The sequence below is a fragment of the Triticum aestivum genome, chromosome 4D (genome assembly GCF_018294505.1).
Source record: "Triticum aestivum cultivar Chinese Spring chromosome 4D, IWGSC CS RefSeq v2.1, whole genome shotgun sequence".
NCBI lineage: Eukaryota > Viridiplantae > Streptophyta > Magnoliopsida > Poales > Poaceae > Triticum > Triticum aestivum.
The window spans coordinates 493,792,685-493,818,757 of record NC_057805.1 but is presented as its reverse complement, the minus strand read 5'-3'; the positions used below and the strand labels follow the sequence as shown (position 1 = coordinate 493,818,757).

At 45.6% G+C, this 26,073-nt stretch overlaps 1 protein-coding gene across 3 annotated transcripts; it reads right to left on the bottom strand.

Moving 5' to 3' along the window:
* Nucleotides 1–1,405: 1,405 nt before the first annotated feature.
* LOC123100548 (uncharacterized) lies at nt 1,406–25,413 on the bottom strand. 3 transcript variants are annotated; one of them, XM_044522458.1, is made up of 13 exons: nt 25,128–25,413; nt 24,923–24,995; nt 23,188–23,285; nt 22,937–23,077; nt 22,734–22,858; nt 22,370–22,648; nt 22,117–22,247; nt 7,437–7,513; nt 4,718–4,837; nt 4,519–4,640; nt 4,163–4,438; nt 3,863–3,993; nt 1,406–1,669 (listed from the first exon to the last, which is right to left on the bottom strand). In XM_044522458.1, exons 2-12 carry the CDS (start codon nt 24,976–24,978, stop codon nt 3,889–3,891), a joined length of 1,530 nt encoding a protein of 509 aa, XP_044378393.1. In that variant the 5' UTR covers nt 24,979–24,995; nt 25,128–25,413; the 3' UTR covers nt 1,406–1,669; nt 3,863–3,888. The 3 variants fall into 3 exon arrangements, 2 of the variants coding, with proteins under 2 accessions (XP_044378393.1, XP_044378394.1); XM_044522459.1 differs by lacking the exon at nt 24,923–24,995; XR_006448429.1 differs by lacking the exon at nt 1,406–1,669 and having other exon boundaries at nt 3,971–3,993; nt 4,163–4,278.
* Nucleotides 25,414–26,073: the final 660 nt, after the last annotated feature.

Below are 26,073 nucleotides of genomic sequence, written 5' to 3'. Positions count from 1 at the left end.
GCCAACTACTTTACCCCCGATGCGCTATTGCTGACCATTTTCGCCGGTGTTTTTGGATGCACAAGATTGTCTTCGATCGTTTGTACCATGGCGTCTGGTCATATGATGACTACTTCATCCGAAAGAAGGATGCCCTGAGAACGATTGACTTCTCTGGTTACCTTGTGGTAGGTGATGACATATTGTATGATCATGCACAACATGATTGTCGAGGATGAGGGTGATGATGCTGCCGCGGCTCTGGAATTTGAGAACATGGATGATCTTATACAACTTCCGGACCAGAAATCAGCCACATTTGAGGAGTTTATTGCATCAACAAATTCGGCATCGACCAACTCACGAGCAGCTGAAGGAAGATCTGGTTGAGCATCAGTGAGCGGTCAAAGGGGACAACAATGTTGGGATGTAATATTTAAACTTTTTAAAATTTAAATTTGTGCTGCTTGCGGCTATTTGAACGTCGAGCATAAGTGAGCGGTGAAAGGGGGTTTAGACAACAATGTTGGAATGTAATATTTAAACCTTTTTAAATTTAAACTTGTGCTGCATGCAGCTATTTCAACATCTGTACCCTTTGAATGCGGCTATTTGATCGTGCGGACTTGAAAAAAAAATAGAAAGGCCGGATGTGTGCGGCTACGGTTGAATGGTTGCCTCACGTATCTGTGTCCGCGGACTAGTCTCCCCCTGTCCGTAGACGGATGTGGGAGGTTTTTTGCGAGTTGTCGTTGAAGATGCACTAAAAGGGGATTCCTCGTGTTGCAGTTAAGGAGGTAACGATGGGTGGTCGGTGGGACCCATGGGACAGGACTGAAATCGGTCGGGCAAAAATAATCATTTTCACAAAACTTAACTTATGCGACCAAGCTGGCTAGCAACGAAACTGCTACCCACACGATACTGCTGCACGATCTTTGCACGACGTGCTAATCCAGCGGCCAGTACCCTTCTCAATCTTTTGCATGTCCGGCTGGATTTGAGCATTGTGCATTAATCGTCTGGATTGTGTCGTGTGTATAGCACTGCTCGGCTAGCAATTGGCTCCCGGTTCCATCTCAACGTATCATATTCTCATCTGCCCTACGTATGTATACTTTTAACCTGATGCATGTGCGAGCTGTCAGGACATCAATCGATTGACGCACGTCTCATCACCAGCAGGGTTCTTGAAGGAGTTTCGCGTGATGAATGAGAGACTTTCTCAAAATGAATGATGAACATACGTACAAGAGAGTCCTCAAAATGATGGATTACACAAGAAGCGACATTCTACGAGTGTTAGACATAGAACTAAAATAAAACAGTCAATTAGCGGTTGTAATTGCCAAACAAATAACTCAAGAATCCAAGTAAAGTTTATTGGACAACCATGTATATCTGAAATACAAGGGGGTTGGTAGAAATAAACACATAACTGAACAAAGATTTCGCTCATTAGTAGTCTCGGATTCACAAGGATACATTAGTAACATGCAGTTCCATACTTGATAGAGTGCAGCTACACACAACCAACAAATAGTCTCACTACATATGCCAAGCATACTTTGAATATAAATCGTCTAAACTATCAACGTACACGCCGTCATCTGGGAACAAACCAAAAGGTACAGGGTACCAAGTTGGTATAAAATAACGATGTCTTGGTTCAGGCCAACCGTCATTCGCGCTACAAAATAAAAAGGAAGAAAAGTTAGTTTGTTTGGGACCAACTTTTAGTGTTGATAAAAACTAGAGCACGACGCGCGCTTTGCCGTGCCTATTCTTCGGTCGTGGGTTAACTCTCTTATGTTTATTTTATACGCGGTCTATTTTATTTGGTTGGCTCGCCGTGTGTAAGTCATTTAATTGTGCTATATAGCAGTGGCAATCATGTTTAAACATTTTTATAAAAGTATCTTTCTAGCGAAATTAATGAACAATTTTTGTGTGAGCTTCGTTCTACGCCCAAGCTTAATTTCTTGCTCAATGGTTATTACATGGAATATTACAAAACTGGAAGAACAGAATGGTAAATCTATAATCATAATTACACTCTGGTTGGATGCAAGAGGGTAAATTGCTAACTTTCTGCATATTTCCCATTGGCTCCTTGCTTCCAATGTAAGCACGCGCGGCCTTGTCAGGGGTGTAGTACGTGCTGAGCCAGAAGCAGCGTTCCTCGTCATAGAACTCCATGCCGAAGTTGTTGGACGGCTTCACCCGCACGCGGAAGAACCTCGTTTTTCTCTTTGGGATCTTCGGCGGCGGCATGTCGACGACGGGGCGTCGACGGCGGGCGGCGCGGTGGTCGAATTTGGGCAGCTGCGGTGGAGTGGGGGCTCGGGGTGGGGGCTTGGTCGCGGGCGTCGTGGGGTGGGGGCTTGGGCCGGAGGCTAGGTGGTAGGCGGCGGCAGATTGGGGCTCGGGGCATGGGCTTCGCAGTGGCGAATCAGGCGGTGGTGGTGGAGAATCGAGCGGCGGCGGCGTTGGCGAATCGGGCAGCAGAGGGGGGTAGGGCTCGGGGCGGGGGCTTGGAGGCGGGCGACGGTGGATTGGGGGCTCGGGGTGGGGGCTTGGCAGGGGCGAATCGGGCAACGGTGGTGGAGAATCGGGCGACGATGGCGATGGCGAATCAGGCCCGATTCGAGGCGGGCGGCGGCGGTGGAGTCACGGAACCGGCGGCGGGGGTGGTTGGCGACCGGATCTAGCGTAGGGCGATGGCGGCGTGGTGCGGTGGCTAGGCGGGCGGCGGCGGTGGAGTCGCAGAACCGGCGACGGGGATGGTTGGCGGCCGGATCTAGCGCAGAACGACGGCGGCGTGGTGCGGTGGCTGGGTGGGCGGCGGCGGCATTGCGGCGGGTGGCAAGAGAAAGAAGACGTACGGTGGGAAAAAAATGAACAGAGGCCGGCATGGAGATGCAAATTTTACATCAGTTGGACCAGGTGACCTAAACTTTTTATATCTACATCATCTGTTGGTGGTGGCTTTTTGAACCTCGAAGATGCAAAAGTTAGTTCTTTTCTACATAGTACGCATGCAGAACGTTTTGGTCTGGTGAGGCATCCCCCTGGCCGATTTATAAATTGGCTCATAAGCATGAGATAATATGTTTTTTTATTTAATTAAGTATTAATTGCAGCATTAAGCGTTGCTTGCAGTAAATTGAGTTGTTAATTATTGACTATGCAGCATATGGTATAGTGGCAAGGGGCATTGCAAGGCTACACGTCGTGCCGTTAGTGTCAAGCAGACAAAAAGGAAATACACATTGACAAACCGGCCTAAAAATGCCCTACACAACCCCCAAGCCACCATAGGCTAGGAAATCACGGGAGCTTAGTAACTAGATAGATATCAGAGGAAATTTTCAAATTGTTGAATTAGCTCTCAAATTTCAGATATTGTTCCTTCATTTCCTTGGAGCATTCAAAGCAACATTACTCTCCATTGGTCCCTACTCTACTTTAAGGTGCATCAGTAAGGCCTTCGGGCTACTATATAGTCTCTACTGTTAGCCTCTACTCCCTCCGTGAAGAAATATAAGAGCGCTTAGATCACTACTTTTGTGATCTAAATGCTCTTATACATCTATACTGAGGGAGTAGCTAAGAATCCATAGATTGGAGCCCAAATGAGGAAAAGTGATCAGCATCATGTCAACTGTGTGGGCCCTTTTTCATGTCCAAACAAGATATCCCTAAGTAATGTTGGGATGTTCTAAAAAAAACTAATGTTGGGATGGTAAGGAGGTGAAAATTTGTAAACACTGTCGACATTGTTGGAACAAAAAAACCATGTACAACTACATGTAAATCAGGCATCAAAAAGAGCTTACGCAAACTTGAACATTACACCATGACAAAAAAATATTGGGCATACCGTTCTTCATCGAAACGTCTCACGACTTACTGAATTTTTTCCCTTGGTAGGTATGGGGTTTCTTCATCATGGAAGAAATTCATACCAACAAAATTCCCTCGAGCATCAATAAGAGGCCCTCCAATTCCGGCCTGGACAAAGAAAAACATGAGTGACCAGGAAAAGGGGGTGCAAAAAAAATGATATGTGTAATTAATTACAGATTAAGTTCAATATATTCAATGATGAGTTGATCATATTTCTAACACCAATAATTATTTTTCCTCATGTGAAACATGTGTTGGCAAAATATACATATACCTTGGTGATTTTACAAGTGGAAATCCTAAGCTCTTCACAAGCAAGTTTGCCTTTTCTGTCAATTAACACCCCTCTTGAGGCCATTAGTTTCCGATGTTCAATGAGACGCCCTACAGCTAAAACCTCCATATTAGGGGTGAAAGAAATATGCCTCCTCAATCCCACTGCGGTAGAACCGCAGGAACCTATGATCTCTACAACCGCAACATTGTAGCATAGATCATAATGTCTCAATGTCCCCGTGACTTGTTCTGTATTATTAAGGTACACTTCAATCTGCAATGATAAGGTTATAAACTGGTTCATAAACAGACAAACAAAAGGCACAAACAATGATATGCACTACCAGTGCCAACCTGCAAGTTATCATCAATCTTGTTTTCATCGCCAGAAATTTTAACCAAACTTGCCGAAGTAAGAATTCTCACGGGATTACAGTCTATAATTAGGCCTGTGCAAGCAAAACACTTTGCCTTTCCTGCACACATCGTAATTTGGTCTTTAATAATCGTTGAAATAAGAGAAATAGAAGTGAGAATATCGCAACACAATCACCATTGAATGAAGCAAGTGAGACAACACATCCAGCCATAGTATTTGCAACATCTTCACTGAGTGTGCTCCAGATATTGTCCACGAATTCCTCTTCAAAAGAGTTAATCTCATGCATACCATCTGTTTAAAGAAACATGACATGTCAGTTGGCACTCCTCAAATAAAGCGGTTGCAGCATTAAAGGCATACCCAGAAAAAATAACAGCAGCAGCTTGCCACCACATAACATAGCAGGTGGGGGACAACCATCACGTATTAAGAGCAACTACAATGGGACGACCCAAACGGGACGGCGATTTCGTCCGCTTTTTGTCTGTTTGGGTCGGCCTCCCGTCCGGCGTCCGCCCTGTTTTAGATATGGGTCAGCAGTGCGCCCAACGCGCCGACCCATATGTGCCGGCGGCCGGCCGGTTGACCGCCCAATTTCAACAAACTCAATTTTGCATTGATGAATTTGCATTTAAACATATAATCAAATAACATAGTTTGAACCGAATAAAATAGCATAGTTTTACTAGCCGAATAAAAATAAAAATGTCTCACATAGTTTTGCAAACGCATAAAAGAAGATACATCTATTGGTTGCCAACATGAGCCCACATATGCTCAACCAAATCATTTTACAGTTGCACGTGAGTTTCCCAATCACGCATGTCATGATGTAATTGGGTGAACTGTTCAAACGTTGCCGCTCCTCCATGCTCAGGCACAACATTCTCACCCTGAAATTGAAACCCTTGATCGTACAAACGTTCCGGGCGCTCGTCTTCTATGATCATATTGTGCATGATCACACAAGCAGTCATCACCTCCCACAGTTTTTGCATGCTCCAGGTATTAGTAGGATACCAAACGATGCCCCATCCAGATTGTAAAACACCAAAGGCACGCTCAACATCCTTCCTAGCACTCTCTTGCTCTTGAGCAAATCTTTTCCTCTTCTCTCCGATAGGGTTGGGGATTGTCTTGACAATAGTGGTCCACTAAGGATAGATACCATCACCCAGGTAGTATCCTTTGTCATAGTTGTGGCCGTTGATAGTAAAGTTCACCGGTGGGTTGTTGCCTTCGGCAAGCCTAGCAAACACCGGCGAACGCTGAAGCACGTTGATATCATTGTGTGATACAACCATGCCAAAGAAAGAGTGCCAGATCCAGAGATCTTGAGACCCCACGGCCTCTAGTATGACAGTGCAAGCCCTGACATGGCCCTTATACTGCCCTTGCCAAGCAGAAGGGCAGTTCTTCTACTCCCAGTGCATTCAGTCTATGCTGCCAAGCATCCCTGGGAAGTCCTTGCTGGCATTCATCGCCAACAAACGGGCTGTATCTTCATGAGTCGGCTCTCTCAAGTACTCAGGGCCAAACACAGCAATAACAGCCTTGCAGAACTTATACAGGGACTCTAGGCATGTAAACTCGCTCATACGGACGTACTCGTCAATGAGATCACCGGGCACTCCGTATGCTAGCATTCAGATGGCAGCAGTGCATTTCTGATAAGAGGAGAAACCAATCTTGCCGACGGCATCCTCTTTGCACTCGAAATAGTCATCATAGCCGACCACCCAATCTCTAATACGGCTGAAAAGATGCCTACTCATACGGAAACAACAGTGAAATTTGTGATGTTTGAACAACGGGTTTGTTGTATCAAAGTAGTCCTTCCAAAGAAGGAAATGCCCGCTCTCTCGGATGCGATTCAACGCCGGAAGGTGGCCCGGAATGGAGCCACGGAATAACGGCGGCTGGCTGTTGAGGTGGTGATGGACCAACACGGCAGCCAATATCTCCTCCTCGTCATCGGACGACAAATCGTCGGAGTCGCAAAGGAAATTGTAAAAAAAGAACTCGTCAGCGGAGTCCATTTTGTACCTTGGCAAACTGTCGAACAGCTTGCGGGCGTCGATGAAGAAGACGGCCGGCGAAGGGAGTCGCCGCGCGCACGGACCAGCTAGCTGCCCTGTCGGTGTCCGACGAGTGGGCCGGTGTCCGACGAGCGTGCCCGTGAGGATCTGGCCAGGGTGGCGAGGCGGCTTCTTGGTCGCGGGCGGCTGTGTGGTGGGGGGGGGGAGCGGGGGTGGGAAGCAGTCGGCTCCCCGGCGGCAAGGCGGCGGTGGCGGGCGACGTGGGAGTGGGGCGGCGTTGCTGGGCGGATGTGGAGGCGCCAGCAGCTGGCAGAGTCGCCGGCAAAAATGGGCAGCGGCGTCGGCGACGAAGGAGGTGGACGAGGGTTACTGTTGGATGAGGGGAGGCCAATGTGCCACTGACCAGCGGGCCCGGGGAGGAGAAGGCGAGCGCGCGCGCGTCCGTCTCGTGTCCCGCCGACGCAAATCCGGCTCAAAAATGGCCGGGAATGGGTCGCCCGCGGACGAAAAGCGGACGTGCGTTCGTTTGGGTCGGCGCCTTGGGCCATCTTTTATGTCCGCGCCGACCCAAACGGACGCCAGCGGACGAAATGGGTCGCCCCGTTGGAGTTGCTCTAAAGGTTCACTATAATCGTTGCATGAAATATGTACAACAAGGTGAGTCAATTAGCAAATGTATCTTATCACTAAGATGCAGGGCGCGCCTAGCGCAATGGTTGAGTCTTCCCACTTGTGGCCTGGAGGGTAAGAACCAGCCTCCCCAATCCTACTTTCTGTGGGAGCTTTCAGCACTTGATACGCCTTTTTTATCGCTAAGATGTTGAAGTATATCACAAAAAGAAAGAACTGACCTTTCAGCTTGCCAGCATTTTGTGCCTTGGTTGTGATTGCCTCTTTTATACCAGCAACCACTTGATTACTTTCAACCCTACACGTTGTTCAAAAACACATCATGACTAATCCACTGAAAGACGAGAGGTCAAAAGATTATTAACAAATTGATTTATCAAACAGGGGCCAGAAAGGAGGAAGTAGGTTACAGTCTTGTATATAATTCACAACAAAATAGAATTGAGCAAACAACACAGCAATCTCCAGGGATGTCATGAATGTAAGTTCTAGTATCGATACTATATTTTTAAAGTTTAAACCAAAGTTTGATTACACTTTTAATTAGCAAAATTTATTAGCTCAGTTTAGTCTCTAAAGCAGGGCGGCATGCCAGGTGCTAATGGCACAAACGTCCAGGTTCACAAAATGCAAAGCAACTATGAGAATAGCACGAAAAAGATGGAAATGTACCAAAGAAAACCCTACTGGGTAAACCTCAAATACAGTTTGGCACCCAAAACAGAAGATTCAAATCGAGAAATAAGAGATCGAGGCACTCCCGGGCGCCTGAGAGTTTAGTCGATTTTGGCCGTCCGATCCGTTTTCCTGATGCGATTCTAGCCGTCGGATCAAGCCTCTGGACGATCTGGGCCGCCGGATCAAATCCCGGAACTGTTTCAATGAATAGTTACCGCCCCTCCCGGTCTCTCTCACTCCGCGGATTCGGCTTGATCTCGCTGACGTGTGGGGTAACCCGCTGGTGGGCCCCGCATGTCATTTGTTGTGGCTGAGGCGCGTCCCGTGCGGCCCGCCGGCGTGCTCCACCGGTAAAAGATCTCATGCCACCGCAGAAATTCCCGTGCCCCGCCGAGGGCATTTGTGACATTTCACCTAATCCAATGCCAAGTGGCTTCTCATCATTGGTTGCTCCCTCCCCAATCAGCGAGACAGCTAGGGCCAGGTCTCTCCCTCGCATCTCTCTCGTGTTGAAGCCGCCGCCCCTTCCCTTCCCCTCGTGCCGCCGCCCCCTCCCCTTCCCCTCGCGCCGCCGCCCCCTCCCCTTCCCCTCGCGCCGCCGCCGTCGGAGAAGCACCGCGACCACTGCTGCTCCGCGTCGCCGCTCCTCACCCATCCACCGCGACCGCCTCCTCTCCCGGAACCCTAGCCAGCCACACGCAACCCATGGCGTCGCCCAGCTCGCCGCCCTCGGCCATCGCGTCGTCGCGGGGCTCGTCGCGCAAGCGCACGGCTTCCGCCAAGGCCGCATCGAAGGCCGACCAGGAGGCCACGGTCTCCAAGTGCTTCCGCAAGAGCACCGCGTCCGGGAAGAAGAAGTCGGCGCCCAAGGCGGCGGCGGGAAAGAAGCCGCAGAATTGGTGAGAGTCTCCTTGCTTCACCACTGCTAGGTACATCTTCCTCCTCAGCTGCATATGATTTTGATTATTTTGTTCCTTGCTTTATGTGGGATCTGATAACATTTTGTTTATATATTCATTAGATGTACAAGCAGCAGAAGCAAACCTCCCCTCCGCTCATCGCTGGTGGTTCAGACTCGGGTTGTCGATGTAGATCGATCCAGTGCCACCCTCCTCGGTTATTTTGCTTGGTGGTACGTGCATCTGCTCGTGTATTAGTAAATCATGTTGTTGACGCACGTCCACTTCATCTGATTATGTGAATATAGTGGTTGACATGCTCGGTTCATCCTCATTGGCGTCTAAACCTGAGGCTCCTAACTTTCTCAAATGTTCTCCAGTTATTCCCCCCTCTCCTTCAGATGTGATTAATTTGGCATGGGTACACGTACAATCGGAATGAGTAAGGTGGGCTTCGTGTTGCTTTCTCTTATCTCATGGCTGCCTCTTATGTGCAGGTTAATTAATTATTTTGGTGCTCGATTAGTCGCCATTGTCGGATGATACTTTAGGTTTGCACTTCCCATTGAGCTCTTGGCCTGGTTGCTGGCATTGGTTCTTCTGTTGTGCTACTTACTGCAGTATCGTTGTTGATTTAGTAGGAAAGCTGATGTTTATCTACACACTAGTAGAAAACAGGCCTTTGGTTTGGCCAGAAAAAAGCATTAATCCCAGTTGCATTACGAACCGGGACTAATGTGAGCATTAGTCCCGGTTCGAGCGGCTAGGGCACCGTACAGGCATTAATCCCAGTTCAAATGGGACCTTCAGTCCCGGTTGGTGCCACGAACCGGGACTAAAGGGTGCGATGCCCATTAGTACCGGTTCGTGGCACCAACCGGTACTAAAGGTTAGACCTTTAGTCCCGGTTCGAGCCACCAACCGGTACTAATGGGGTTTGAGGCATTAGTACCAGTTCGTGGCACGAACCGGTACTAAAGGTCCCATTTTCAATCTCTACCCCCCCGGTGGATCGCCTTTTCAGTTTTGTAAAAAGCAAAAGAAAATGATAAAAACTTCAAAAATTAAAATCCTTCCAGATGTAGTTATGTTACTACATGTACTAGTTAGGAAAATTTAAAAACTTAAATTTGGACATGTTTTGCAAAAAGTGTAGAGAAAATGTAAAACGGCTATAACTTTTGCATACGATGTCAGAAAAAAACGTATAATATATCAAAATGTTCAGCACGAAAATCCGCATCCGATTTTGACCGCCTACGGCCTGTTTGTAAATTTTTAGAATCCTCAAATTCTAAAAGGAAAAAAAGTTATGCTCAAATTTCAGTTTTTTTTGAATTTTTGTTAAATCTGGTCAAACTATGGTCAAACTACTTATTCAAGAAGTATTAGTGTAATAAATAATTATTCAAGAATATTAGTGTTACTAAATAGTTATTTTAGTTTTTTTGAATTTTGGTCAAATCTGGTCAAATTGTGGTCAAACTATGGTCAAACTAATTATTCAAGAAATATTAGTGTTACTAAATAATTATTTCAGTTTTTTTGAATTTTGGTCAAATCTGGTCAAACTGTGGTCAAATTGCGGTCAAACTGTGGTCAAACTACTTATTCAAGAATATTAGTGTTACTAAATAATTATTGTTTTTTAGAACAATAGTTTCAAACTCAAACAGTGAAATGTGTGACTTCATGCTCAAGCTAAATTACAGAGGGTTAATAGGATTGACATCTTATTATTGTCAGGAAAACAACAAGTGCAGACTTGGAAACGAGGGAGAATAAACCGGAAGTTAAGCGTGCTCAGATGATTTGGAATGATGAGGGGTGATTAGAGATTAGAGATTAAATTGAGCAGTGATGAGGGGTGATTAGAGATTAGATGTTAAAATAATTCAGAAATTTGAAAATAAAAAAAATTCAAATTTGTTGTATGTTGATTAGAGATTAGGGAAGGTAAATAGTTTCATTTCGCTATCTTCATGCACCATGGTTCTGTTTCTATGTAATTATATTGCATCGTTCCAGTTTGTTGTATGTAGATGCCTATGTTGCAGTCTCACAGTCTAATTAAGTGTAATAGTAGGGAGAAAGATCATGCTATTGTGCTTTATCTCACGATTCAAAATCTACGGTCGCACTTTTTGTTCATTAATATTTCTGACCCATAATGATTACTCCTCTTTGTTTTATTGTATTGTTAGCCAATTAAAAAGGTTTTATTGTAGTATATTTTTCTGTATGGTATATGTTATGCGAGTTATTTCTAACGCATTTTGATATTATTTTAGAATCATCTGGCTAGAGTCCTCGTCCTTCGATCTTAGTTAACTAAAGCTTCTTTTATATCAGATCAAATGATCTACACTTGTACTAAGATATAATGTATCAAATTAGACTTTCACTCCTTCAATAGAGCTTAGTTAGCATTCAGATTTTTTTGGAATAGCTGCTCCTAATTTTTTTTCAGTGCTTGTTGTACTTTGTTTAAATGTTTCTTCTTGGTAGGATCAATTGTAAGCAGTGGACGGAAGCATGCCCTTTCAAGTTTAAGCATTTGATTTTTGGCGATACGGTGTTCTCTCTTTACGGATGTCCCTTGTGTGCTTTCTTTCTTAATAAATAGACAAGTTGGATGTAGTGTGTGTCCATGTGTGCTTTGGGTGAATACCCGGTGAAACCTAGAAAGTGGCCTCTGTCGTGCAGAAATATGCATTCACATGTCTGTAACTTTGTATCCTGGTTGTGTTTGTAGTGTTAGTTCCAAAAGATATATTCACTTCTTTGCGACTTTTATCTCTTTAACCCCGGCGCCCACTGAGTACTGCCTCGGCTACAACCTCCCTTGGTGAGCTCCATCATCCTCCTGTTCCTCTGCTTTGGTTACTATATGGAACATGGCCGTGGCTATGTTGATGTAGTGCTTGTCTGGTTGATGCTCTGTAGTTGTGGATCCATGCTTGAGCTCTCCCAGAGCTCAGGCACTCTCAGATCTTTTTCCTGATGATGCATGGCTTTGTGATTAACCAGTTTGTGGTTGTTGAACTGTTCTGTGCTGGATGGACTTTCCATTTTGGCGAGTCCGCTAGAGTTGCTCTTAGCTTGTGCAGGGCTATGATGATCGATTATGGCTGATATAAGCATGCTCTCGAGCAATTGAGGCACTTGTGGGTATTAAGTTGGAACCCCCCCCCCCTGTTTCTTTGAGCTGTTTTGATCATGTGCTTATTTTAGTGGCTCTGTCCTTGGATGTCATTTCTGATGACTGATAACCAGGGCAGTGTGCTATGTTGTCGTTCTGTATTTGTATTTAGCGCCTCTTTGGTTTGTACATTTCCACAATGATAACTTCGAATCTCTTTTGCTATTTGAAACTGCAGTTTTTTGAAGGGTCACACATACACATGATGTGTTCACATGTTAGTTGAAAACTTGGTGAATTAAATATATATCTCAGCTACTATTGATAATCATGGGCTCATGGCTAAAGCAAAATTTCTTCTTTAAGTTTGCTTCGCATGTACATGTGTTACTGCTTGTGAATCTCTACAGTTCATGAGAACTTGCTGCAGCTCATCATGAATGGGCCGAGGGGAAGATGATCTGCACTGTTCTTGCATGTATGTGTTTGTGCATGCCCTGTTCTTGCCACTGGTTGCCGCTCGTGTCTGATTTTCTGTTGTTTGCCCTGCAGCTTCGTCCGCTCCTGTCGATGCCTCTCTCGATCCGAGCCGGTTGCATCTTCTTTCATAGATCTTTGGGTCATCTGCATGTCGACCCCTCTTCTCCACATACTTTTCAATCTTCTTTTAGGGCTAGGTGTATGCCGGTATGGCCATGTGCTGGTGTGCAGGATGGGAAGTGATGGCCTTCTGTTGTTTTTTCTTATCTTTGGTAAAAGCCAAAAGTGTTACGGCTTGTTATTGGTGGAGCGTAAATTTATGGCTTTTATGATTTGACTGGATCCTCATAGGGCGTGTGATTGCTGCTCCTCTGTTGGTGGAGTGTTGGTGTTTTTGTTGCTATATTACTATACATTAATTTCTGTTGATATTAGAAAGAAAACCGTCAAAACTATTCCCTCCTACATGTTCTGAATTGTATGGCTTTTCTTGACCAATTTTTGTTTTCTGCAGGTTTGCCCCTACTATTACTATGCTCACGGGGAACAGAAGCATGAGGGCATGGATCCCCAAGAATGCAAGTGAGGACTGACATTTCTGCTCTGGTAAATCCATTTGAAACACTGGCAGGTTCACGATGGATTTCTTACTGGATTTGTTTCAAAAAAAGAGTTATGCATATTGTCAGTGTTAGAGTTATAATATAGGTCATGTACCCCTTTGTATTTATCCCGTTGTATAAGGGGTTTCCTGCATATGTTCCACACCTGTACATGTATATATATCGGCCTATGGCATCATGAGAATACAAGTTGCTTATTCCTAACATGGTATTAGAGCTCTAGGGTTTCTTTTTCGCACGCCGCAACTCGTGCTCGATCCCGTCGTGACGGCCGCCGCTGCTCCGATCCGCTGCCCCGGCCGAAGCGTCCCCGCCCGAAGGCCTCCTCATCACGCGCCGGGCGCTCTTCCGCTTCCGCCAGCCCCGCACAGGTCGCCGGGTGCTGCGCTGCTCCCTCCGCACGTCACAGCCGCCAGCCCCGGTCTCCCGCCTGCTCGTGGTCCCCGGCCGAAGCGTCCCCGCCCGAAGGCCTCCTCATCACGCGCCGGGCGCTCTTCTGCTTCCGCCAGCCCCGCACAGGTCGCCGGGCGCTGCTCCCTCCGCACGTCACAGCCGCCAGCCCCGGTCTCCCGCCTGCTCGTGGTTTCCCGCCTGCTCGATCTCGCCAGTCCGGTGCTCTGCTGATTTCGGGTCTCGGATTTTGCTGATTTCGGGTCTCTCCTAAAAAAAAAATGTCTGCTGCATCGGGCTATGTTGCTGTCCCTCGCTGTCCGGTGATCTTCGATGGTACTAACTACACCGAGTTCGCTGGCTTCATGCGCATTCACATGCGCGGCATCCGTCTCTGGGGTGTTCTTTCTGGCGAGGTCTGCTGTCCGCCACGTCCGGTTCCTCCGATGGCCCCTACTCCGCCGACTCCACTGGTTCTTCCTACGGATGCTAATCAGGCCGCCAAGGATGCGGCTAAGATTGCTGATGAGGCTGCTGATCGTGCCTATGATGAGAGGGTTTTGGCTTATGAGGAGGCTCTTCAGACGTACCATGGTGCTTTGTCTGTTTACACCCAGTGGCTTGATGATGATGCTCGTGCTGCAGCTGTTCTCACTGCTAGTGTTCTGCCTCAGTTTGCTTCTGAGTTTCTGGGTCTTCCTACTGTCTTCCAGATGTGGACCTGTCTTCGTCAGCGCTATGAGCCCTCTGGTGATGCCTTATACCTTTCTGTGGTTCGTCAGGAGCATGCTCTTCAGCAGGGTGACTCTACTGTTGATGACTTTTATGCACAGAGTTCTGCTATCTGGCGCCAGCTTGATTCTCTCCGCAGTGCTGGTTGTCGTACTTGCCCCTGCTGCCAGGCTATCCAGGCCGATTTGGAGTTTCATCGCGTCTACGAGTTCCTGTCTCGGCTCCGTAAGGAGTTTGAGCCCCGGCGTGCTCAGTTGTTTGCTCGTGGCCGTATTTCTCTCATGGAGGCGCTTTCAGAGATTCGTGCTGAGGAGACTCGCCTACGTGGTGCTGGTTTGCTGGAGGTTCCCTCTGTGCTCGCTACTCGGGCTTCTTCCACTCCACCTGCTGCACCGCCCCATTCTCGCTCGAGTGCTCCGCCGCTCTTGCCCACTCCTTCTGGAGGCTCAGGTCGCCCCCGTCCACACTGTGACTACTGCAACAATGATGGTCATATTGAGTCCCAGTGCTACACAAAGCGGAAACACCTGCGCAAGGCGCGATCATCCTCCTCAGGGACTTCGTCATCTCCCTCGCCAGCTTCAGCCATTGCTTTGACTGAGCAGGATATTCTGAGACTTAAGCGTCTGCTCGCGGCTTCAGGTTCTTCCTCGACGGGTACTGTTGGTTCTGTGACTGATGCTTCCCGCACTGAGCACCCGCCCTCTACACAGTCAGGTACATCCCCATGGGTTCTGGACTCTGGAGCTTCTTTTCATATGTCTTCTCATTCTTCCGCTTTGTCCTCTCTTCGATCGCTGGATTCTCCTGTTCATGTCTTCACTGCTGATGGTACTCCACTTTCTGTTGCTAGTAGAGGCCATCTTTCCACTCCTTATTCTGTTCCTGATGTTGCTCATGTTCCTCGACTTACCATGAATCTGTTTTCTGCTGGTCAACTTACTGATTCTGGTTGTCGTGTCATCCTTGATGTTGACTCTTGTTCTGTCCAGGATCGTCGCACGCACACTCTGGTTGGGGCTGGCCCTCGCCGCCGTGATTCTCAGGGTCTTTGGGAGTTGGACTGGCTTCATGTTCCTTCTGCTGCCACCACCATCGCCAGTCCCTCCGCTGCTGTCGCCTCTGTTACTGGTTCCTTCAAGCAGTGGCATCATCGACTTGGTCATCTGTGTGGTTCTCGGTTATCGTCTTTAGTTCGTCGAGGTCTTCTGGGGTCTGTCTCAGGAGATGTCTCTTTAGAGTGTCAGGGTTGTCGTCTTGGCAAGCAGATTCAGTTACCATATTCACATAGTGAGTCAGTGTCTAAGCGTCCTTTCGATTTAGTCCATTCTGATGTATGGGGTCCGGTTCCTTTCGCTTCGAAAGGTGGTCATAAATACTATATTATTTTCATCGATGATTTTTCTCGTTACACATGGCTTTATTTCATGACTTCACGTAGTGAGGTGTTGTCTATTTATAAGCGTTTTGCTGCCATGGTTCATACTCAGTTCTCTTCACCCATTCGTGTTTTTCGTGCTGACTCCGCTGGCGAGTATATCTCTAAGATGTTGCGTGGTGTTCTTGCCGAGCAGGGTACTCTTGCCCAGTTCTCTTGTCCTGGTGCTCATGCTCAGAATGGCGTGTCTGAGCGTAAGCATCGTCATCTTCTTGAGACGGCTCGTGCTATGATGATCGCCGAGGCTATCTCCACTTCTGCCTATCTCATCAACCTTCAGCCGTCCGCTGCTTTGCAGGGTGGTGTTCCTTTTGAGCGTCTTTTTGATCGTTCTCCCAATTATTCGATGCTTCGCTTGTTTGGTTGTGTTTGCTATGTTCTTCTTGCCCCTCGCGAACGCACCAAACTGACCGCTCAGTCTGTTGAGTGTGTCTTCTTAGGCTACAGTGATGAGCATAAGGGCTATCGTTGTTGGGATCCTATCGGTCGTCGGATGCGTATCTCTCGAGACGTGACTTTTGATGAGTCTCGTCCTTTCTACCCACGCCCATCTTCTTTGTTGTTTTCAGTGGAGGATATCTCTTTCCTCACTTTTCCTGACTCACCTATCACCCCCGTCGCGCCTGTGCCTATTCGTTCCACTCCCTCTGCTTCTTCACCCCTCGTCGATTCGCCGCCACCATCTTCCCCGGTCTCCTCACCTCGCATCTCACTGGATTCTACACCTTCATCTCCGGTGACTTCTTCCTCGCCACCCCCCGATTCTACCTTGGCGATTCCTCCTTCTCTTGTTCCCTCTTTGCCTCAGCATTACACTCGTCGTTCACGACATGTGGATGCTTCCTTCGATGAGTCGTCCTCTTCCTCTCAGCCTACTTATGGCTTGCGTTCTCGTCCTCGTCCGCCTATTGATCGCTTTGGATTTCCCACTGCTGGTGTTGCTGTTCTTGAGCCGACTTCTTACCGTCAGGCTATTGTTCATCCTGAATGGCAGTTTGCGATGGCAGAGGAGATTGCTGCTCTTGAACGCACTGGTACCTGGGATCTTGTTTCTCTTCCTCCCGGAGTCCGTCCCATCACTTGTAAGTGGGTCTACAAGGTTAAGACTCGCTCCGATGGTTCTCTTGAGCGTCACAAAGCTCGTCTAGTGGCTCGTGGTTTTCAGCAGGAGCATGGTCGTGATTATGACGAGACTTTTGCTCCTGTGGCCCATATGACCACTATTCGTACACTTCTTGCCGTTGCCTCTGCACGCCACTGGTCTATATCTCAGCTTGATGTTAAGAATGCCTTTCTTAATGGTGAGCTGCGCGAGGAGGTGTACATGCAGCCACCACCTGGGTATTCTGTTCCTGCTGGCATGGTGTGTCGTCTTCGTCGCTCTCTCTATGGCCTTAAGCAAGCCCCTCGCGCTTGGTTTGAGCGTTTTGCCTCTGTGGTCACTACTGCTGGTTTTTCAGCAAGTGCTCATGATCCAGCATTGTTTATTCATCTTTCTCCTCGTGGCCGGACTCTTCTTCTTCTCTATGTTGATGATATGGTCATCACTGGGGATGACCCTGAGTATATTGCCTTTGTAAAGGCCCGTCTTAGTGAGCAGTTTCTTATGTCTGATCTTGGACCTCTTCGCTACTTTCTTGGGATTGAAGTCTCTTCTACCTCTGATGGCTTTTTTATATCCCAGGAAAAGTATATACAGGATCTTCTTGCTCGTGCTGCTCTTACTGACGAGCGCATTGTTGAGACTCCTATGGAGCTCAATGTTCACCTCCGTGCTACTGATGGTGATCCTCTCCCTGACCCGACGCGTTATCGTCATCTTGTTGGCAGTCTTGTCTATCTAGCTGTCACTCGTCCGGACATCTCTTATCCGGTTCATATTCTGAGTCAGTTTGTCTCTGCTCCCACATCGGTTCACTATAGTCATCTCCTTCGTGTTCTCCGATATCTCCGGGGCACGATCTCTCATCGTCTATTCTTTCCTAGCTCCAGTTCTTTACAGCTTCAGGCCTATGCGGATGCTACGTGGGCTAGTGATCCTTCTGATCGCCGTTCACTTTCTGCTTACTGTGTTTTTCTTGGCGGTTCTCTCATTGCCTGGAAGACGAAGAAACAGATTGCAGTTTCCCGTTCGAGTGCTGAGGCTGAGTTGCGAGCCATGGCTCTTTTGACGGCAGAGGTGACTTGGTTACGGTGGTTACTTCAGGATTTTGGTGTTTCTGTCACTACACCGACTCTGCTCTTATCTGACAGTACAGGTGCTATTAGCATTGCGCGCGATCCTGTGAAGCATGAGCTCACCAAGCATATTGGTGTTGATGCTTTCTATGTGCGCGCTGCTGTGCAGGATCAGGTTATTGCTCTTCAGTATGTGCCTTCCGAGTTACAGTTGGTGGATTTCCTGACAAAGGCCCAGACTAGAGCACAACATGGCTTTTATCTCTCCAAACTCAGTGTTATTCCTCCACCATGAGTTTGAGGGGGGTGTTAGAGTTATAATATAGGTCATGTACCCCTTTTGTATTTATCCCGTTGTATAAGGGGTTTCCTGCATATGTTCCACACCTGTACATGTATATATATCGGCCTATGGCATCATGGGAATACAAGTTGTTTATTCCTAACAGTCAGTACCATCTATTTTCCTGGTATGAGAAAATATCAGATTGAGTAATTCATTTCCGCTACTTTCTAATTGTACCCGAGATAATCTTGAGGTGCTGTCAAGATTTGTTTTATCTATTTTCATTTCTTGATTTTTTGTGAAACTCCATGGGATTAGCGAGGTGTATTTATGCTCGCCCCTTTTTAGTGTTTGGTCAAGCTGATGGACTGCGAACGTTATGTCCATTAGTAATTCATATTTTTAATGTAGATGCACTTGGTATGAGAAGAAAGGCATGTGCTCGTATATTTTTCCAATACTCAAATATATGCATGTGGTTACAGTTCCTGTACTGATTTCAATAACATGAGAATGGCAGGCTCTCTGTCATGAGAAATACAAAAGTAATAAAAAGTGACTGAGGTAGCATGTCCCATGTGAGATATAACCATATTCTTATTTCACTACTAATATTATTGCCTAATTCTACATATCAGTTGTATCGCCATAACTTGCGCAGTGGCGATCACTGTACGTTCCATCCGTTTCCAAAATCTCCTAATTGTTAATATGCACTTTACGTTCTGTTTTAGATACTAATACATATACCAAGTTTTTTGCTCAGTTAAATTGGAGTTATGGTAGTAGCTACAAATGTCTACCTTGCACCTTTGTACTGTTATGTTCTGAATTGTATGATTGATTCTTTACATATTCAAGTAGCTTAATTTTCTAATAGTTAGGTTTGGAAATAGGCAAGTCATGGAAGGCCTTTGATTTGTTGGATCAGTCTGCCCTCCATATAATACCACTAGATGTAGTGCCTGATAGCGCCTTCTATTGCTCAGTTTTAATTAATTAAGTAAACTGGAGCAGCAGGGTATCTGCCCTGTTCCAATAATAATGAAAAAGTTATTTTTTCTTGTCCTGCAAAATATAGCCCAAAACTTTCAAATGTTTTGTTTTCAAAGGACGGAGCACTTCTCATATCAGTGAGTTGCTTTGTACAATTCATATTTGTTGAACTATACGCCATGGTTCCTATCTGTTCTCGTTGTTTTCTATGTTATGTTTCTGAATATGTATCCAGGACAACTGGTCTAAAGTTGCATCTAGATGAGTTGCATTTTGTTTATTTACCAAAATATGGCTATTATGGGATTATTTGGTTATCAGCTTTATGGACAAGCATATAGTTTCAGTCAATACGATAGTAAACTTGCTCTCAACGAGTCTGATCTTACAAAATACTCCCTCCGTAGAGAAATATAAGAGCGTTTAGATCACTACTTTAGTGATCTAAACACTCTTATATTTCTTTACAGAGGGAGTATTAGGTATCCTTAGTTCCAAATATGGTTTTAAAGGTTCTAAAATTATTTCTTTGATGCCAGGTGTCATGCTGTGGAGAACATCTGGCCGCCATTTACACTTCATTTCCTCCATGTTTCGATCTGGTGCCTCCACTCCTCACCACCTCTTTATCTGTCGTGGCAGCAGCAATGGAGGTCTCCAAGGCCCCTTCCTCTTCTGGTTTGGCAACCCGCCAGCCCTCCAAATGTTAGTACTCCTAATCACCGAGAATTCCTTTATTGGTTAACCGTGCACGTCTCCAAGAAGCGTAGAGGTTAGGTTATGCAATGGTTTCCCTGCTTATGCCCAGAGATTCTTGAGAAATGGCACAGTGCCAATGCGGTGTGCTTCGATGTGGATAGCATTGTATGCTTGTATGAGGGTAGTGACGAGCTTGCTGATTTATGTGGGGCTGGGCAGGCGGTTGTCGAGTGGACGACAAAGTAATTGTCACAGTTTCTGGAGTATGTTAGTTGTTTAGCATATAATATCTTCCAAAAAACTAATCTTGGCCTTATTATTCTCAGGGCGATGATAGGGACCGTTCCATTTGAAGAGGCTCTTGCTGCCTGGATCTCTTTAAGCAAGCCATCTCTGTCCCAAGTTGAGGACCGTTTGGAGAAGAGGCCACCCAGGTGACCTTTTACAAGTCCCAGCCTCAAGTTAATTTCATAAGTTAATCACTATTTAGCTGCCACTTTTGCATTCCTATATTGAATCTTCTGAGATTCCCCAGCTCTGTTGTTCTTGTATTGGAATGGTTAGATATGTGCTACTGAACATAGAATAATGCTCTTAGGAATGCTTGACTGGTTTTACTCGGCTTCTCTTTTTAAGCTAATACGAAAAATAGTAGCTGAGTATATGCAAAATTGGTTTGGTGCCACAGTAAAAACACGATTTCAGAATAGTACCACCACATAGTCTAAGATCATTTTAATAACACTAAGTGAGACATTAAAATACTAACTGCCTATACCACTATAGTCTTAACCTTTAGGCCGTTACGTGCCCTGCAACCACAACATAACCCTTTTCACTTATTTGCCTCGTGTGTTAATTAGAGATTTCCTAAAATCTGCGGCTACAGAATAATTCCAAGGTGGTATTTGTTAATCATTTATTCAGCACTCCAATAGATGTATTTTTTGTGTTGGATATGCATTGTTCATTTTCCTGGTTCATTGACATATTTATCTGTTTGTATATGCAGGATTTCTCAACGCTGATTTCATTACGACATGAAAAGCCAATAATACTGAAGTATTCCTTGTGTCCGGAGGTTTCTGGCAAATGATCAAGGTATATCTTCACTAAACGGCTGCACGAACGGTACTTTGGAATCTGGATTATCAGAACATAGTCAAATTTGCCTGTCCTTGAAACATCTTCAAATTTTGTGACATACACACACACCAAGATGCTTTTAAGATATCCATAGTTTGAATACAGAAATTGGTTCTAAATTTTCTGTCTATATTATTTATTGAACAGTAAACCAGGATATGTTCTTCCCATGATCTAAAAGGAACAATTTCTCTTTTTGTTCACTTTAGAACATTTTAAATTTAATTTTGTGACTGAAGTTTCACATCATGGTCAACAGAGGTGTATTCAGGCCCAAACTTACAAAGCTGTAACAACAGAGGTGTATTTAACCGAACTAATGTGACATTATTTAAAATATGACTAACAAAACTCTGTCAACGATTTGAAGTATCAGTTTCCCTGCCTTTCAATGCAGTACTCAGATAATTTTCTGCTTTCAAATTGTTCTAACCTTCGATCCATATAACTAAGTGAATGTTCTATATTTTCAGTTTCTCTCTATGTGCGTGTGTGTGTGTGTTCTGATCCATTTTATGCACCTCGACATACAGATGAGCATCTGTGTGTGTGCCGCGGCTTGGGAGGGACAAAAAAGAGGTCGATTTAAAATTATGGAAGAGCAAGGGAGGTGGGAAGAGTTGTGCACTTTTATCCTTTCTACTAACGCATCATAGCATCTGATCTTTACCCGCTTGGCCACGTCGTTGGGACCGGCACCGTCGCGCCAAGGCGTGATCACGATGTAGTGGGAGAAGATCTGTGGGCTTTTTGTAATTTACCTGTAGGTTTAGCATTTGCCTTTATTATATCAACACCATCATACGCTTCTTAGTTAATTTTTTTAAATGTTTAAATTCAAATTTATTGAAATTTGTTAGGAGTAACAACATTTTGCATGCATAAAAGTAGCTCCAACAAACTAAGTTACGCCTAAGACTTTAGTTATCTATTCTGAGTTGCGGATCATCTGCAAGTTATTATGTGTTGTCGTATCTTCTATGCCTAACATATTTGGTGCTAAACCTATCGTGCAATATGCTTTCTATGTTCATATATTGTTAAGTGGCTTATTGTGTGCATTCAAACGTTTTGACCGGCGCCCTCGCGCCAAGGCGTGATCCCGATCTAGTCAGATAGGAATGTAGGGTAGCACAATGGGAGGACAAGCTAGCATGGTAAAGCCAAACAGAGAAGCCACAGCTTGTAAATACTGCAAGTCTAGAAATACCAACCTAACTGTCGCAAGGTACCCCAGGCATTCAAGAATTTTGTTCACTGGTGTGAACATAGTCCTTTTGCCACTTTGGAGGTTCATTCCAACAAAGTTCCCATCAAAATCAATAAGGGGGCACCCAATCCAAGCCTAGCACAAAAAATAAGGTGACAAAAAAGAAATTTGCACAGGAAAAATGGGATCGATAGATTTAAGCTATATACATCTAATTATTTCCAGCATGCAGAGAACTAAGAAAAACAGCACCTCACCGTGTTCATTTCATATGTGGAGAGCATAAGCTCACAGACTCCATCGCTTGCACTGCCAATTACTGTCCCATTTGTGGACTTCAACATGCCTGAGTCGAAACAACACCCCACAGCTACCAACTTACTATTGGGCTCAAAATGCATGCCATGGCTACGACTGAGATGTGCTTCCTGAAAACCACGTGCGCGCCTGATGTTCACAACAGCAAGATTATACTTGAAATCACAATGGTGTAACCAGCCAATGACAACTCGATTACTGGGAAGACGCACTTTAATCTGCATCGATAAACCAAGAATAGGTGAACAGGATGATAGTATATTCATAGGCAAGGAAAAGTAGAGAGAAGTTGGCAGCACCAACCGTCAAGTTATCAGTGATCTCAGAATCTGAAGACCCAACTATATTAGCTGAAGTCAGGATACTTGTGGCATCAGTACATAAGTTCTCAATAAATATTCCCGTGCATTCAAATAGCACTGTACTCCCTACAGATTATAATAGTTTCGACATTGATTACTGAAATACAGATATGGAAAATAATGGGCATGTAACAATATAATTACCAACGAATGAAGCAAGGGAGACAACACTCTCTGACAGTTCCGACTCAATCTGTTTGGTGAGTTCACTCGAGGAACTTTCCGAGGATTTAAGCAAGTTACCAAATCCATCTTCAAAGGTAGTAATATCTGGATGGATGGGTCCTAGTTAATTAAGGAAACATGGTACTGGTAAGCAATTGTGAGTGCTACAACAGTTTTGCTGTGTAAAAATACTTGCAGGGAAATAAAAGGACGAAGAATCAGTGACTAACGTTGCGTAAGTATTGTTTTGCTAGCACTTTTATTTTCATTGAGGCATCCTATGTCATTGCTTCTTCGCTTGCGCTTGGTTTTCTGCATCTTCTCAACCCTGGAGACAATGAAACAATCCAAATGCCCTTTTGAACAAGCAGAATATGGTTGTAAAAACTGTTATACTGGACACTAGCTGGTATCTGAAAATACAAGTAATTTTACATCAAAAGCCCAAATGTGATGAATCGATATACTATGATGAAAGCTGTGTACAGAAAAAGAAACCCAGTGACATCAAACCCCTCAACTAACCTGAACAGAAAATGCAAAACTAGCTGAGATGACAGACAATTGCTAGAGGTAAGGTCATTTAGATATTGCAAATATATAAGGGGCTGCTTGGATCCGGCCGCCGACTGCATCTTCAGAGCCTCCACGGAGATCATCATTGGCGATGGGCGAAAAACAAGCTTCTGGCGTGCACATTGGGCACAGGGGTGCAGGCCGGCAGATCGATGGCCTGAACTCTTCGCGCACTGCAACGGACGAAAACTAACACTCAGGGCTGCGCTCGTCGGCAACGCATGGCTGGGCTATGTCAAACCAAATCCAAGCACGGCGGTGCTACACCAGCTATGCGAGCTCTCGGAAGTGGCAGCGGGCATCACATTACAGGAGGGCATAACAGATTCCTTGCGATGGAAGTGGACGGCGGACGGAAAATACTCCGCCGCCTCGGCATACCGAATGATGTTCCAAGGGGCCATCCCAACCAATGACAAGGAAATCATTTGGTCGGCCAAGGCGGCGCCGCGAGCCAAATGCTTTGCATGGATCCTGCTGCGGGGCAAATGCCTCACAGCGGACAATCTTCAACGCCGGCAAATACCCCATGATCCGGTTTGCGCGCTATGCCGAGGATCGCCGGAAACTGCCTTCCACCTCGTCGCGACCTGCCCTTTCTCTGCACAGGTCTGGCACAAGACGGCGCAATCACTGGGAAGCCCCTTCTCCAACATGCCGATGGCCACCGGCAACCGCCTCCGACCGCGGTTCCGGAATCAGACACGATCGCTACCACGTGCAAGCCGGGCTACATGGCGAGCCACTTGCCTGCTTGTATCCTGGTGCATTTGGAAGGAGAGAAACGAGCGGATCTTCAACGCCAAGGCCAGCACGACGGCCCAAGTTCACTCCAGAATCTTAGACGAGGCCAGAACGTGGCTGCAAGCGGGCTTAGCTCCAATGACCAGCTTCTTCGAACCACCATGATTCCGGGTAGAGGCCAGTGTATTTACGCGAGGCTGCTGGCACCTCGCTAGTACGTTTTTTGCTTTGTTAGTTTTCCCTCACCCTTCTCTCCGTTACAGCGGAAGCATGTAACTGTACTGTCCCTCCCACTACATCAATGAAAATCAGCAACCTGCTGCTTTTTCGTCAAAAAAATTGCCCAACTAGCCTTGCTGGCAAAAGCAAACGAACTGCCTGAGGCAAGGCGATCACGCACTGCAGGCCTGCAGGAGTGTAGGGGGTGGGTTAAAAGCCAGCAGTGACCCTAGCAACTTTGATACTCCTTTTATACAATAAAACATCAGCTCTAGTGACTGTGATTTTGCTGTTGACCTCTCGTTGTCTGTCCTGTTTTAACCTCCTCATTTTTATAATCTCATCTTCTACGTTTGTTAAAATTCACTGCAGCTAGCCAAATCACTTATTGGCGTATTTGTTAAATAAACTGATTTTACTGTTGACCTGTTGTTGCCTGAGATGTTTTTTCCAGCCCCTCTTCTCTTGGAAGTACTGCACATATCTTAATCAATGACTTCTGAAAAATTCAATGCAGCTAGTCAATACACTTCACGTATACATTAAGTTTTAATATAAAAAAACAAGCACTTCAAGTACAATATGTCGATCCCGAAAATTTCTACTCAAATAAGTGGAGATGAGTAGGTACCTCGTAAGTTAAGAGATCAAAACGAACAACCCTTGCTTTGAACGACCGGGTGCAAGGGGACCAAACAACAAGCCTTGGAGGAACAACGCACCCTGGCCGTGGTGGCAGAGGAGCGGCGGTGCGCTGGGTCCGGGTGTCAACGTCCCGGTGATGAAGAAGGGGCCGTGGAGGAGTAGAAAACGGATTCGGCGAGAAGAGGAAGGAGGGGGTGCCGCCGGGTTCCCTGGCACCGTCGAGGCGGCGGCGCCGGGAGAGACGGCAGTTTGTGTGAGGTTGGTACTTGGTATAGGAGTATAGGGCAATGAGATGCAGTTTGGGTGGCAGGATCTTTATCTAACGGTCTAAAAGATGACTCACACAGATATGATCTGAGGAGATTTATTAAGAGAATTAAGCACGATTCTAAAAAAAAAGAGAATTATAAGCACGATCCAATGCCCGTTATTTCAAATTTTTTTTTTGAAAAAGATATCTCCAAGTTTCAGAAAACATCAAAACAAATTTTGCGAAAATGTATACATGTTCGCTACGGATCTGTAAAATTTTGTTCAAAAAAATACCGCGATTTGTAAGCTACACAAAAAAAAAGCTGACCCAAGAACAAAAGAAGCTGGCCTATTTCCGTGAACGTATTTGTCTTTTCCGGTTCGAGTATGAAATATTATTATAAAATTTGCACCATTTGCATTTTTCGTCTAGATCTCCAATAACTTCATATGCTGCCTTCAACCTTTGTTTGTTTTATTTTGCATACTGGTTTTGTCTTGAATCAAACTTTGTAAGTTTGATCATATTATTTTTATAAATAGCAACATCTATAATACAAAATAAATGCAATACATCTCATGATGGATCTATTAATATTGATTTTCTATTGTGAAGGTTGAGCATTTTCTTCTAGTTCTCCTCTTCCAGTATATAGATTTCTGTCAAAGTCAAACATATG

What these genes read in the sequence shown, in the direction of transcription:
- LOC123100548 (XM_044522458.1), bottom strand. Translation starts at nt 24,978, where the DNA reads ATGTGCAGTACTTCCAAGAGAAGAGGGGCTGGAAAAAACATCTCAGGC. An exon ending in CTCCCTTGCTTCATTCGTTG is followed by an intron (nt 22,859 to 22,936) that starts GTAATTATATTG and finishes TATAATCTGTAG; the next exon opens with GGAGTACAGTGCTATTTGAA. An exon ending in GGGTACCTTGCGACAGTTAG is followed by an intron (nt 7,514 to 22,116) that starts GTTGGTATTTCT and finishes AACAACGTGTAG; the next exon opens with GGTTGAAAGTAATCAAGTGG.